Here is a 14,828-nt window from a genome sequence, read left to right on the forward strand (position 1 = left end):
AAAAATTGCCTTAATTATGATCTAATTTTGTCTCACTATTCTTTAATAAATGGTAACAATTTTTTTTCTTGTTTTGTTACTATTTGCAGAAAACTTATTTACAACTTGGTTACTGGAAATACTATGTGTTTGGCACATAGTTGGAGTAGTCGTTATCTGCAGTCGTAACGGTACAATTGAAGTAGAATTTTTACATTATTATGCAGTCATTTCAACAGTAAACATCATTTTTGTCATGTTAGTAATTTAATCATGCTATTACAAGGAATTTTTATGATTTATCCAAAATGATGAAATAACTATTTCAAATAATAACACAATAATAATGATAAATATAAAAATTAAATTAACTTGCATTTGATAAGAAATTCAAGACTTTTTTTTAAATAGTGACCCGCATTTTTTTCTTCTCATTTAATATTTTTATTGATTAAAAATTTAAATAACTTTTCCAATTGAGAAAAATTGGATTTTGAATTAAATAATGATTGAGAGTGATAAGTGATGAAAAGAAAATGTACGTATTAGTAATTGTATTATGCAAACTATTACTGCTGAGAGCAGCATGAATAACATAACACTTGTATAAAAGCTTTCAAACTTAACTATTAAGTAACCAGAAAAGTTTGTACGCTTTTTCATTTATCATTACTTTAATGCCATTAATCAACATTTCTATATCTAGTAATTAAAAAATATCCCACTGGCCAAAAATTGATTGAAGATGAACCATGGCCTAGTAGACCTTGTGCTTTGAATGGCAACCAATTGAGGAAAGCTGTCGAACTTGATTAGAGTCGAAACGTGTCAAGAGATTGTCAGAGTGTTCAATTTGAACAATGAAGCCATTTGTTCTCGGTTACATTGCGACTTGGGGAGACGTGGAGGCTCAGCAAATGGGCCCTTCATAAATTGACTAATGGTAACAAGCTTCAGATTCTAAATATCTGTCTTTCATTGCTTTAATGGCATAAGACAGATACCTTTTTGTCTGGATTGTCACATGTGACAAAAATCGATCCTGTGCAGTTACATCAGAAGGTCGTACTATTAGCTGTCACTAAATGTCCCTGCCTCATTGATGCAAAAACTGATTATTTGATGGTGCTTTGAGTTTGTTAGAGTACTTTTTTAAACTTTTTGAACCACTTTTGGGCAGTGTTCTTGTTTATTGGTTCATCACAGAACGCAGTGCAAATTTTATGAGTGACGGCCATGCACGAATTGTGGGTTTTGACGCCTTGAGAAATAAAATACTTTATCATTTTCACTTCAAGAGACTTTTTCTTTATGAAGTGACGCTATGTGATGTAAACAAATAATCTGTTTAAATAGAAATGTTCATTAATCTATTAAAAGAATAACAAATGAAAAACCACACAAACTTTTCTGGTTAGCTGGTATAACAATTATATTTCTAAAATGTTAAAATATAACATTTTAGCAAAAATTAAAACTAAAGATGTAATATTTTAAAATAATAAAAAATTTACACCCAATCCATGGGCGATCTTTTCGCCTATATGAGGGTATCTTCATCAAACACCATCATCAAATGTTGGCTTTGGCCTACATCGGCCATATTAGGAGATAAATCTGCATCACCACCGGCTCCTCCATTGCTGGCGTTCGTATTTACCTGGCTCCTGGTGTTTGGGCAGTTGGCTTGAGCCATATTGTTTACAGCGACAGACATCACTGACGATGACTCGGTTGTTACTATCAAGGCACAGTTTTCACCTCTTCTGCAAACATTCCTACTGATAATTGATTTGATGGAAAAAGTACAAACAGCAGTTTATACCCTATATTGTTGTTTGTGATGGACTGGTTGAGAATATTTGTGTTGGTTGTCACAGTGGAAGGTTGGACACTAGTAGGTGTAGGTGGAGCGTCATTGTATATAGTCGGCTCAGACCGATGGCTCTTAAACATATAAATAATCATTTTAAGTTTAAATATAAATGCAATTATACTCACTTCTATTCGACTCTTTCTCAGCCTGAATGTTTTCCTGCTTTGAGCTTTCGATCTTTGTAGCCTGGGCCTTAGCGGTTTCCCAGCTTCACTTGTGCTCTCTTCTTGGCTAAGAAAATCACTACCTAAAATTAAAACATGGTTACAAGTATTAAACAAATTTGATTGTATATTTTATATTATAAGTTTTACTTGTGTGTTTAGTAAGGGGTGGAGGTGGCTCCTGTGTATTGCCTCCTGGTACAGAAGAGACTGATTCTAAAATAATTAAACACACTGTCAGTAAACTAACCAATTAACTGAAACCGAAAGTTGGTTGAAAAAAGGACCTCTATGCATCGGTGTATGTGAGCCTTGGTTGCCTGTAAGCAGGTCGATCAGAGATGGCCTATGCCTAGTTGTAGTGTGGGGATGGTCACTCGACACATTTGTTGTGGTTGTTTCTGATTTTGTTGTTGTGTGTTGCTCTTCTGCGAAAAGGTTATGATAAACAAATACATATATTAAACTAGATCTGTAAATATTACTTGTTTTTTTAGTGTCCATTTCTTCTTTGAGCGATTTCATTTCATGCATGAGGTCAGTAAGCAAAGCACCACGACACTTTGGTCCTGAAAGGCAAGCTCCGGATATCCGCTCCCTTACTACAAAATGTATGTGGCGCTCTACTTCACTCAAGGGTGTCATGTTCAGCTATAAAATAAGAAAATGAAAATGGCCCTTCTCTCTTTTTTTAACTTTAACTAACCTTTATTTTTATAAAAGGATGTAGTAAAACAAAAAGTGGTGGTCTTTGGGTTACAACAAATTCTATAAAGTTCCAGAAATACTGTCTGGCGTCTGTTACTTTTGAAATTTCCTGGATTGTTCTAGCTATCTTAGGCCAATCCTTTTCCAATTCACTTTCAAAACAGGCAATTAAGATTTTCAAAGCTAAAAGGTTAGAATATTAACAATTTGTTTCATACTATGTAATGTTTCAATCTCACCCAAAAATGAAACTTTATACAATGATTTTGTCACAGCCGGAGGTGTTTTAGTGAATGAAAAGGACCCTGTTCGAAAATCAGAAGCAGTTTTGAAATTCTGCATTGTTATCGGAGATCTAGCAGACGGAGGGTACATAGCATATAAAACTGAGTTGAGTGTGTATTGAATATCTTGTTCTCTCATGATGTGTACATCTGAAAAGATAATGTTTTTAATCTAGACTATTAACCATTTTAAGAAATACTCACCCTTTCTACCACTTCCAACTCTTAAGCAAAGTGGCATCAACAGATTTAAAAGCATATTTTCTGTCTTTTCGTGTGTAGGGAAAAATACACTTCCACCACAAACCTGCTCTAAGGTATATGACTCCTGGCAAATGATTTCAAAATATTTCACAACAAACATATATAATATTCTGTATAAAAATAACCAAAAATTACCCCCACTGCTAGAATTTGAAGAGCGATAAGTCTGACGACAGTATCGCAAAAGTGAGGAGGTGGTGCCTGACTCATAAGAGCCACAGTTGCTGAAGACAAATTCTCACCTAATCCTGTAGCTGATTCACCAACAATCAATGACTGATAACACATAATTAAGATGAATAAAAGCTCATATTAGTTATAACTCGATATAATAAATACCTGACATGTGTTAACAAGAGTTTTTAAATGTTGCATTTGGACAATAAAAGGAAATCGAGACAAGGTTTCATAAATTCCTCTTATAAGACCACTTGCAGCTTCCCAATCAACACTCCTCTAAAACAATAAATATTTTGTATTTACTAAGATGTTTAATGTTAAATAGTCAATTTTAAACATACCCTAATGCTTGGCTTTTTATATATTTTTGTAAATGTTTTGTCTAGGCGACGTAGCAGGGTTGTCAGTGATGGTCGTAACGTCTCATTGTTCCAATCTGTGAAAGGCATGAGATGTGTCATGTATAACTGAAGCCCTTTGCAAGACATCGTATCTGGGTCGTAAGGTGAAGCTTTCAGAAGACTATGCGCAACGTCCGCCAATCTCTGTAAATTTATGTATTACAAGAGAAAATCTGAAAAATTGGACAGTTCTTACAATATGAGATCTCAACTCAAGGATGTCAATAGGCTTGCTTTCTTGGGGAAATTTTTTCTTGAGCTCATTTATCCTTGCAGTGCTCTTTGTAAAAAATTCAGTTACCAGTGAGAGCAAGACATCTCTAGGCCTGCGGAATTCAGCCTGAAGTGGAATTTTAAACATAAAAATTATATGTAACTTACAGTTTAGTATTAATAAAAATGCTTTCTAACCTCACTGTCATCACTATCACCATAAGTTCTGGTTTTGGTCCTGTCTGCAATGTATTTAGCATGTGAGTCTTCATCATACTCAAAACCTGGGGAATAAGGTGCACGGCTGTAGTTGCGCTGGCTTGAGCTTTTATGGTCAGGGCTTGTTCTTTGGGGCCCGTTATAATTTCTAAAATATTTATGTAGAAAAATTTATATTTATTTTAAGTGAAATCGTATTTTAACAATGAGACTGACTTTGCCAATGCTTCGCAATTTGTTACAAGTGTGTTGATTGCGACGGCAATTTGGCTGATGATCTCTCTTTCTGTCCTCCCTTCTTTGCGGTAACTTGGAAGCTGAATCTGCTGAAGGTAGCAAGGAACTATTGCCTCGAGAATAATCTAAAAATTATTTATTTATTTTTATACACTTGACAACATTTGAATATAAAGACATACTGCACAAAGCTGTATATTTGAATATGCTTTATTGATATGAATTAAGATTTGGTTAACATTTTCTAAATTCAGAACAGCATTACTTTAAGAACAACATTGTAAATTAAGCCAAGGTTTGGCCAATATATGAAGGTAATACTTAAGAACTTACAAGCATTTGATATGCCCTGACAGAGTCAGCAGAATATGCGACTACCATTGCACAAAGAGCAATACAGTCAAGGACAGTCACCATTTCATTGTCATCGTGGTAGCAGAAATCTATTGCTTTCAGTGGTTTTTCTTCTTTGACTAATTCTCCAATGTTAAGCGGATCGGGGGAAGGCGTTTCCAAGCTCAATAAAATACTGAATAGGCAAAGTGCAGGTACCTACAATAAGATTTATCAATTTGAATTTCAATTTAGTCATAAAAATAGTTTTCATTCTTAATTGATTAACCTTGTGAGCATCTCCAAATTGGGATGCAATATCAATATCTAGTATTGCAGATGCGGCGCCGAACATTTGAAGTATAAAGGGCTTTCTGTTCATCAAGTAGAATTGTTTCACGACATACTCGACTGTCCTTGTAACAAGCTTGTTTGTCTGATGTGTTGCATACAATTGAAGAAGGGTCGGAACTATCATCAAGTACCTATAAAATATTTTGGTAAACTATAAATAATACGAACTCATATTTCCCTACTGACCCATTGATAGAAAAAATATTTTTGAAATTATGCGCTGCATTTATGTAAGTTGCCATCACGTATCGCAGAATAGTTGCGTCCTGGCTGTGCAAGGTGACGGCCCCATTTAAAACATTCAAAAACAAGTGGATGTCTCCTGAATATGCAAAGTTGCCAGCCATGGCCTCAAACATTCTTGCTATGAGTCGAACCCACATAAACTTGTGGAGGACGTCCAAACCCAATAATTCCTTTAAAATTAATTTAATTTTAAAATAATGCATTATTTATATTATCATTTGCAAATAGTATTGGGACAAATAAAGGTAATAAAAAAGTAAACTAATTTATACGGCTAATAATAGGCTATAAACTGCCTCAATTTAATTATTCAAAAAATAATTTCTGTTTTAGGTAAAATACTTAGATTATTCTTTTTAAAATAACGAATACTTTTATATTTATTGAATTATTAATGCATTTTAATACAGTTATATAATATTATCTGTTTATCATGTAATAAAAAGTAAGCCAACCTTTGGACCATGATCTGGCTAAAAATTTAATTTAAAAAAATATATGATTAAAAGAATTTAAAGAAATTAAAAGAAATTAAAAGAATGGGGCCCCCTGTCAGTGGGCTGTATCGGCAGAGAAGCATTTACATATCAACCGGTCTATAGGTGGCCCATGTGACATATACCAAAATGCTGGAAGGAAATAAGGGTAATTTTCTTACCCAAACCAGGTAAGGCCTCATATCAATTACCTAAATCCTATTTTCATAAAAATTATAGAGAAAATTTTAGATAGATATATTAGGCATGATTGTGGAATTAATACAATGATACTCCCAATCAGCATGCCTATTTACCAGGAAAATCAGTTGCAACTGCCTTGCACTCACTGATAGGCAGGATTGAGAAATCATTATTTAATAATGAATATACACTAGGTTGCTTCTTTGATATCCAAGGGGCGTTTGATAATGCTGATACTTCTTGCATTATATCAGCATTAGATAATTACAATGTTGACCATCACCTTACTAGATGGATGAAGAACTATTTGGAGGGAAGGATGATCGATATGTGCTTAGGTGGTAGCACTCTTAGAATTAATGTCAAAGGAGGCTGTCCACAGGGAGGCACCTCTTTTATGACTAATTACAGTAAACAGCTTAATAGAACTTCTGAATAATTCAGGTTTCTACGGTCAATTATTTTCAGATGATGGTACCATAATGCTCACAGGTAGGGATCCCCTGACTCTTTCACTACTGATGGAAAACACCAGGGGATTGCTTCATGGGTGGTGTTGTGACAAGTTTATCAATTAATCCTACTAAACTAGAATTGATAATGTTTAGCAGGAAAAGAACATTAGGTAATTTTAAAAACCCTAAATTTCAGGGCATAGAATTAAAATTAGTGGATTCAATCAAATTCCTTGGTGTGACACTTGAGAGTTGACTGGAAAGTTCATATTAATAACATATACAGGAAAGGCACTATATCAATGGTACAATGTAGGAGAATTGTCGGTAAAACATGGGGCATCAAACAATGGGTAGCCAAATGGCATATATACTGCAATTATTCTACCTAGATTTTTGTTTGCAGCTTTAGTATGGTGGAAAGGTCTAGAAAACAAAGGGAATAGTAATAAATTAAGGTCATTTCAAAGGCTAGGTTGTTTGATGATGACAGGAGCATTTTCAACTACACCCACCCTAGCATTTGAAATCATAACCAATACCGAAACTCTTCACATTGAGGTTAAGTTCAGAGCACTAATCAGCTGCTACGGATTAATTAGCGAGGGCAGCTGGAATCATAAGTGCAATAACATAGATCACTCGAAAATCTCACAACTATTAACAGTCAATTATTAAGCGTTAGTGATAAAAAGATTAAAACCCCTTCGAGGAAAAAGCACTTGCAGGTAGTCACCTCTTGTGTTTATAATTATAGTCTGGAGTCATTATAGTCGTAACATAGACTGCTACACAGATGGATCACTTATCAAAGGTAGAGGGAGTGATTTGTGAACAGGTCCAAGAGGTTTATGCCAACCAAGTCCTGGACCTTTTAGGGATGGGGTACGAGTCTACCCAGGCATTTAACCCCTTGGGTCTTGGTCGCCCACCCTGCATAATATATAGCTGGCCCGTAGAGGACCTGACTTGTAGAAGGAAGGTCATCCTCACCCGATTAAAAGTAGGTCATGTGAGGTTGGCACACCAATGCTTACTTTTGGGCTAAAGCCTGGCACGTAGGGAAAGATTGCTCAATGTGTCCCATATAATTTAAGGGTGTCATTTCTTGACTCCGTATAGGAAGCGAATATGAATATAGCTCAACGTAAAATTGCTCAAGCACATCTTTAGGTTCTCTGTTCTGATTCTTGGATAAAACTGAGTTGTTTTACTGTATGTAGTACTGATAGTTTTGGGTACCTAGCATGTTTTGCGAGTGAATGTATTTATTGACATGAATGTGTAGTGTAAAAGCCAATGGTGGAAAATTGAATATCCATCAACTCTCAATTAAGTTCATAATATAATATGTGTAAATGGAAGATTATCAAGTACTCCACCGCTCTAATGGCGTGAATGGTATGTATTTAGGAAAGAATGTATTTAAAGGTGAGAGTGTGAATGGGTTTAGTTTTAGGAACAGATTGAGCTGGCAGCTGAAATGTCCTAGCTGTTGGTAGCCATCGTAGCCCAACCCCAGTGACTCGAACTGCTAACACATGAGGTGGGTAATTTTATTGCCTGCTGGTATTTTATTGTAAATTATCAAAAGTGGAATTGCCAATGGTCTGCGAGAAGTGATAGGCTCAACTCTGTCATGTGTGTAGGTATGTATATGCATGTGCAGATTTGAGCTTACATAAATCAGTAATCAATAATAAAAAGTAATCTTTAATTAACTATTAAAGTTCATCATGAAAGAGGCTGACACATATGTTGGCCCATCAGATTAATAAATTTTCACTTATTTAATAAAGCACACTTTTCTTCTAAATTGATTTAGAATTTATGTTACTTAAGTAAACATTAGTATACCTTTCCCATTTCTCCACCTTTATAGAGATCAAGATCAGCTTCTAATGCCTTCCTAGGAAATGAAGGTAGCTTCATCAATTCTTCATGAAGAAATACGACTCGTTGGACAACCTAAAATTCATTAAAATCCATTGAATATATTTTCATTTCAGCCTATAATAAACAAAGACTCTCTAACCATGTCGACATTTTTCAAAATAGCCCAAGTAAGAAGAACTTTACCAATTTCGACAACTTTGTGCATAAGCTCTTGTTTCTGCAGAGCATTGAATGCTTCTTGAGGGTGCATGTGGACAAGCTGCAACTGGGGGTACTGTGATCTCTTAAAAAAGTAATAATCCCTCACATAGGAATTTGGGTTGTGAATTTGATCTAAAATTGTTTAAAATGAAATAAAAGCTTATATTATTCAACATTGATAAAGGACTTACGGGTTTTGTAATCAACAAGGAAGAATTCCTTATGCTTCTCCTCATCAATTCCAAAAAAATCTAAGGACTCTCTCAGTATCTGACAAAACTGGGTGTCCTCCTGAACAGGAAACTGCGATGGAATACCACATGACGATTGCTCTAATATTAAGAAGTGGTTAGAGTTTCTGCACAACTTAGCTTAATTAAAAAAAAAAAAAAAAAAATACCTTGTGGACCATGTACAATAATTTTCTTCGTGGAAGGCACATTTGCAGTCAATAGAATTGAAGCATCGCACTGTTCTTTTCTCAAAATCTGTTTCAAATCTTTAAACATAATTCCATGTACACTATGCACCACCTTAAATAAGACCAACATTAAGAATCAATATTGATTAATTATCTAACTGTTCATACTACACCATCCAAAGAATTGATAAAGCAGCTCCAATTAACTTTTGCCCTTCTTCGTGGGGAGTTCGTACATAAAACATCACATAGCCAATGATATAGTTGTACAAAGTAAATGCAGCCTGTTGCGGAAGGCGAGGTACAAATCGAATTAAATGCCTCAATACTTTGAACATTAGTTCTTGGTTATCTCTTGTCAATCTTTCTAGTATATAACGAAGAAACAAAGCACTATCTTCAACCAAGCAATTCCAAATAACCTATAATTTCAACCAAAAATCAAATAACCGTTTTATATGTAACATATTTTCAAATCTTTTATTTATACCTGGTAAGCAACTTCATAAACGGCACATCCGTCATTTGTGACAGCTGCATCATCCAGCAAGCTTATAATCTGTATGACAGCTGAGCAAAGGCATGAAGGAAAAAGTGACTGAGCAGAATGAATATGGTGGGAAGCATTTCTTGATTGTCCTTCGATCACTTCTTCATCTCCTCCTTAATGGAATTCAATGAATTTTTGCCTCAGGTTAACAATTTAATTTTTACCTTCGTCATGATCATCACCAACAGCGTGATGCAAGCTTGGCTCATAGGCAGCTTGAATATTCACCGGTATCGTCGTGACCATGAAGTTTTCTCTTTCACACCTTTTCTTATCTTCTTTCGCCTGAAGGGCCATTTTTATAAGTTCTGTTTGCTGCTTCTTTCTTGTTTTTGTTGCTGTGACTAAAGACCTCTACACCCATATTTTTTTTTTTTTTCAATAATAGCAATTAGACATGTAAAACCATGGACTTACATGACTTTCCTGACTAATTGCAGTAACCTCTTCAACTTTTGTTTTTATTTGAGGCATCCAAGGAGGATCGACTACTGGCAAAGATTCAATACCGATTTTTGGTGAGGGTAAAGTGAACTCTATACCAGGGGGAGGGACTTTAAAAGTATTTTGAGCTCCATCTTCCATTCTACACCAAACTTGATGCCTCATTTTCCAAAGAACTTTAAATCTAAAAAAAAAAATAACAAAAATAACAAGCATTTGGAAAGTGTTTGTAAAAATTGATACCTCAGGACAGCATTGATCCTAACAGCAGGATCAGGATGCCTCAAAGCTCCATCCATTATGTGAGCTGCTTGTGAAGGTGCTTTGACTGCTGCAAGGATCATTAGAGCAGCTGCTGTTGAAGCAATTTGTTGTGAAGGTTCAAGAAGTAAATGCCAAGCGAAAGGGAGACATTCACAAAGGACTTCACCCCCGAGAACCACACCACCCTTCACCAGCCCTCCGAGAGCACAATGGAAAACATCACCAACCTAACCAATCATTTAAACCTAAGATCTTGCAATTTCAATTTGAAGTTTGTCAGTACCTGAGTTTTCAAATATTTTAATATTGGTGGTGGATCTTTACATTTATCAAATATATCTTTGTTTTCATTTTTGGTCTCATCTTTTTCCCTCCCTGACATCAAGTCTTTATGAGATTCTTTACTGATGGATGTACCTTCTGTAATTCTATCTAATCTAAATCACAACAAGAATTATGTTTCAAACTTAAAATGAAGATTACACAGCATTACATGCCAATTACAAATAATAATGTTAAAAAATAATTAATAATAAAAAATAATGTTAAAATATTAAATAATAATGTTGAGCTGGAAATACAATTAAAATTAAACATTATCACTTTTAAAATGTTGTTAACTCTGTGACTGGATGGAATGCAATAATTTCCAAACTTATCTTGCTTTTAATAGATATGAATTTTTTGAAATTTTTCTAAATAACTGAAGTTGGGTTTTTTTCTAAGTAGTTACTAAGATAGGTACTACTTTAAGGAAGGAATAAGTAAGGAATAAATAAACCTTACTTTTCTTTATCTTTTTCCTTTTTAGACTCTTTACTTTTAATTGGAGAGACTTGATCAGAAACTTTTCTATTCCTTTTCCCATCTCCTTTTTTTATTTCTTCTTGAATTAGCCTCTTTTCTTTTCCTAACACTCCAAATTCTTCTCCATAAACCTACGTTAAAAATGAAACAGTAAATTATATATAAGAGTGTATAGAAATTTTAAAATGGTCGTACCTGTCTAACAGCTTTAATGAGCCGTGATGCTCCTCTCATGTGACGTCTGTAGCAAAAAGGGTGGCAGAAATTTTGATGCGAACAATAAAAGTTGAAAGAGTTCAACATTTGAACAATAACCTAAAAAAATGTTAATACATTGTCAAAGATATTATATTAATACAAAAACAAACGTGGTTGGTGTTACTTTAAGCCATGGCATTTCTGTCATGTCATCAGTGTCATTCGTATCTGTTGGGCTTTCAGGAGGTTGGTCGTCACTTGGTATGCCTGGACTCTCTTCTCCAGAAACTTCTCCAACTCCTTGTTCAGATGTATCACTTCGATCAGAAAGTGATGACACCTTTCTTTTATTCTGTAAGGATTCTGCTCTTCTGACTATGCAAAAAAAAAAAATAATAATAATAATCTAAGTTAAATTTAAAGTTGAGGTTGAAGCTAAACTTACAATCTTCTTGCATTATTTCCTTTTGCCTTTCAGTTTGAACAGACTCCTTCGTCCTCCTAAGTTTTAAGCTGCGCCTTTTAAATGATCCATTTGTGACTGCAGATGTTGCAGTTCCTCTTCTTAAAAGCAATGGCCGTCTACTTCTCATTTTTTTTTCTTCGCCTGGCATACCATCTTCACCCTAATACGTTAAAAAGCATTCATAACACTTACAAATGAGAAAGTGGGGATAGAAATTTTGATGCAATACACTGCACACTGATACTACGCATACAATAATTATTGAGCAAATTTGTGCGTATCTTACAGCTTTAATTGGCAATACAAATTAATAACAATTATGAAACAAATTAATAATAAAATTCAAACCATATTCAAACATTTACCAATTTTTTAGAAAGAATATAAATGGGTTTTAAATAAAAGGTAAAAGTATCAAATGTATTTTTAGAATTTTAAACTAAAATATATTCAATGGATGGGTGATTGTGTTTACATTGATCATTATATTTTAATGATGTGTCTAGTGGACGATGACACCAACAAAACCAAAAGGAACCTTGTATTTTCATACTCTTCATTATTAAACATTTTTTATATCTTCCAACCCATAGATATAATTAAATGAATAATTACAAAAATTAAATTTATTTTCTACTTTCGAGTCATCCAGAAGCATTAAATATAAAATAAAATGAGAAAATTTAAATTGAAATACCAAATCTATTAATTTAAATTATTTGCAGATTAATTTTGATTAATTAGTTTAAGATTAATGTTATTCTAAACTGAAATTAGGTTGGTGTTAAAGCACTATTTGAAATGCAAAGAAATTCACACATAATTTAAGTTAAATCAGCATGATATAATCACAATTTTTTAAAATTACAATACCTCAGTGATTACTAATTGTCAGATAAAATTTGGTGAAAGATAAAATAAGTGAAATCTCAAAAATATAGATTTTCTTCTACTTAAACATATTGTGAAAGAACTGTAAATTGGTTAGTTAAAAGTATGTCTTGACATATAAGTAAAACATGCGTAATAGCAAAATGTACACATTAAAAACTCATTTAACAAAAATACTAGTACTACACTGCATTTGATTCTGTAATCTAATACTGACTTAAAAGACAAATTTTAATTATTTTACTATGCACTTAATTAATACATAAAGTGAAAAATATTTAACAATCATATAACATGGTCTATGTTCATTTTCACATTGGCATGCGTTATGTGAGCCAGTTTAGGAAGGATCAGGAATAAAACAAAGACTTTCTTAATGAAAAATATGTACAACACTTTTTATGTATAAAGATTATAAAATAGGCAAAAGAATATTATAAAATTAATAAAGATAAAAAAACTTAATAGAGGATGTAGATGGTGAATAAATTCAAATGATTGATTTTGTTACCTGCACTGAGTATTGAAACTGAAAAAGAACCAAAAATTGTATCTTATCAAAACTTTGATATTAAATTATACTATAAAATAAAAATAAAACACACAGTCATGAAAAAGAATTGAAGGAAAATTATTATTTCATTGAAGTATGTAGTTTAAGAGGGAAAATGATACATTCAGCTAAATTGAATAAGTTTCCACTACTATTACCTAGGAACAACAGAAGGATCAAGTGCAACAATTAAGATGGCATACTACAAAAACTATTTACTAAATAGGAGAGAAAAAGGGTAAGAGTTAAGAGTGAGAGAAGAGAAAGACAGAAAGAAAGAGAGATAGATAGAGAGAGAGAATAAGAGAAGAGAGATACAGATAGACAGAGGGGATAAAAGAAGAGAAGAGAAGAGAAAGAGAAAGATAAAGAGAAAGAGAAAGAGAAAGAGAGAGAGAGAGAGAGAGAGAGAGAGAGAGAGAGAGAGAGAGAGAGAGAGAATAAGATAAGAAAGATACAGATAGACAGAGGAGATAAAGGAAAAGAAGAGAAGAGAAGAGAGAGAGATTAATTGATAGTGTTTTATTTAGCCATGCAGAATTAGTAGTAGAACTCTTGGACCTCTCTCACATCCGGGGGTGATAATTTCCAAATAAACTTGATGATATAGAAAATATTAAATAATAAACTTTATATAACAATAAAAATTATCCATGAACCGATGTAAGATAACACTGCAATAACTAACATTATAATTTACAATCGGAATCTGTACTAAAACGTCATTTAAAAAAAAAAAAAAATAATAATATTAAAAAAAAATATTTGAGAGAAAAAATTAGAATTAAAATTAAATGAAGAGATAAAAATAGTTATAACCAAGACTAATTGTAAGTAAAATAATTAACTTAATAACTTAATTGCTTTAATTCTGTTTTTGATACAATTTTTTTTTACATTATTCATGCACACCTTAAGTAACTGTGAACTGTGTCCTAACATCATATATTTACATTTTACTGGATTCAGTTTTAACCCACGTTTATTACACCAGATTACAAGACCATATAACTCAGAGTTCAATATCATCATTTATGCTATCCATTTTCGAGGATGTTCCCATCATCCACACTAGGATGTTCAAATCATGCACATAATCACCCGCAGAGAAGGAAAAAGAGAGAGAATGTGATAGGAATAAAGAAAAATATAACCTAAATTTTAATAGTTATCACTAGGGGTACAGGTTAAGGGTTGGTGTAATTTTGGAGAAAAAGAAAGAGAAAGAGACAGAGCGAGTAAGTGAGAGAAAGAGAAAAGAGAAAGAGAGAGAGAGAGAGAGAGAGAGTGAGAGAGAGAGAGAATGTGATAGCAATAAAGAGAAAATATAACCTAAGGTTTAATAGTTACCACAAGTGGTTCAGGTTAAGGGTTGGTGTAATTTTGGTGTTCAATCTATGTCATAAAAAGCAAAAGCAAAAGCATACCTGTATTGTAAGTGTTGTGTTGCTACTTGCCTCAGACTCATTGTCTGGCTCCTGTAGAACAAAACTGATCTTTCTTTCTGATTGGTTCCCACCGACGAATACTGTAAGTAAAAATCA

At 33.4% G+C, this 14,828-nt stretch overlaps 1 protein-coding gene across 1 annotated transcript in view; it reads right to left on the minus strand.

Moving 5' to 3' along the window:
- Nucleotides 1-452: 452 nt before the first annotated feature.
- The window catches only part of LOC106668809 (protein unc-80 homolog), a 28,218-nt gene continuing 13,842 nt past the window's right edge, over nucleotides 453-14,828 (minus strand). Inside the window, exons 32-65 of the mRNA XM_024224953.1 lie at nucleotides 14,712-14,812; nucleotides 13,243-13,260; nucleotides 11,820-12,000; nucleotides 11,559-11,749; nucleotides 11,372-11,491; nucleotides 11,156-11,307; nucleotides 10,653-10,806; nucleotides 10,349-10,596; nucleotides 10,079-10,289; nucleotides 9,826-10,015; nucleotides 9,602-9,774; nucleotides 9,285-9,533; nucleotides 9,091-9,223; nucleotides 8,882-9,022; nucleotides 8,629-8,822; nucleotides 8,451-8,561; nucleotides 5,399-5,628; nucleotides 5,148-5,343; nucleotides 4,859-5,077; nucleotides 4,505-4,650; nucleotides 4,268-4,436; nucleotides 4,053-4,196; nucleotides 3,797-4,000; nucleotides 3,615-3,731; nucleotides 3,411-3,551; nucleotides 3,216-3,339; nucleotides 2,967-3,161; nucleotides 2,726-2,910; nucleotides 2,505-2,670; nucleotides 2,307-2,447; nucleotides 2,170-2,235; nucleotides 1,981-2,102; nucleotides 1,805-1,926; nucleotides 453-1,760 (exon numbers count right to left, since the gene is read on the minus strand). Coding sequence (XP_024080721.1) covers nucleotides 1,520-1,760; nucleotides 1,805-1,926; nucleotides 1,981-2,102; nucleotides 2,170-2,235; nucleotides 2,307-2,447; nucleotides 2,505-2,670; nucleotides 2,726-2,910; nucleotides 2,967-3,161; nucleotides 3,216-3,339; nucleotides 3,411-3,551; nucleotides 3,615-3,731; nucleotides 3,797-4,000; nucleotides 4,053-4,196; nucleotides 4,268-4,436; nucleotides 4,505-4,650; nucleotides 4,859-5,077; nucleotides 5,148-5,343; nucleotides 5,399-5,628; nucleotides 8,451-8,561; nucleotides 8,629-8,822; nucleotides 8,882-9,022; nucleotides 9,091-9,223; nucleotides 9,285-9,533; nucleotides 9,602-9,774; nucleotides 9,826-10,015; nucleotides 10,079-10,289; nucleotides 10,349-10,596; nucleotides 10,653-10,806; nucleotides 11,156-11,307; nucleotides 11,372-11,491; nucleotides 11,559-11,749; nucleotides 11,820-12,000; nucleotides 13,243-13,260; nucleotides 14,712-14,812 — 5,495 coding nt within the window. The 3' untranslated portion in view covers nucleotides 453-1,519. The remainder of the gene's footprint in view (nucleotides 1,761-1,804; nucleotides 1,927-1,980; nucleotides 2,103-2,169; nucleotides 2,236-2,306; nucleotides 2,448-2,504; nucleotides 2,671-2,725; nucleotides 2,911-2,966; nucleotides 3,162-3,215; nucleotides 3,340-3,410; nucleotides 3,552-3,614; nucleotides 3,732-3,796; nucleotides 4,001-4,052; nucleotides 4,197-4,267; nucleotides 4,437-4,504; nucleotides 4,651-4,858; nucleotides 5,078-5,147; nucleotides 5,344-5,398; nucleotides 5,629-8,450; nucleotides 8,562-8,628; nucleotides 8,823-8,881; nucleotides 9,023-9,090; nucleotides 9,224-9,284; nucleotides 9,534-9,601; nucleotides 9,775-9,825; nucleotides 10,016-10,078; nucleotides 10,290-10,348; nucleotides 10,597-10,652; nucleotides 10,807-11,155; nucleotides 11,308-11,371; nucleotides 11,492-11,558; nucleotides 11,750-11,819; nucleotides 12,001-13,242; nucleotides 13,261-14,711; nucleotides 14,813-14,828) is intronic.

Source organism: Cimex lectularius, unplaced genomic scaffold (assembly GCF_000648675.2).
Source record: "Cimex lectularius strain Harlan isolate CLEC.00 unplaced genomic scaffold, Clec_2.1 scaffold25, whole genome shotgun sequence".
Taxonomy (NCBI): domain Eukaryota; kingdom Metazoa; phylum Arthropoda; class Insecta; order Hemiptera; family Cimicidae; genus Cimex; species Cimex lectularius.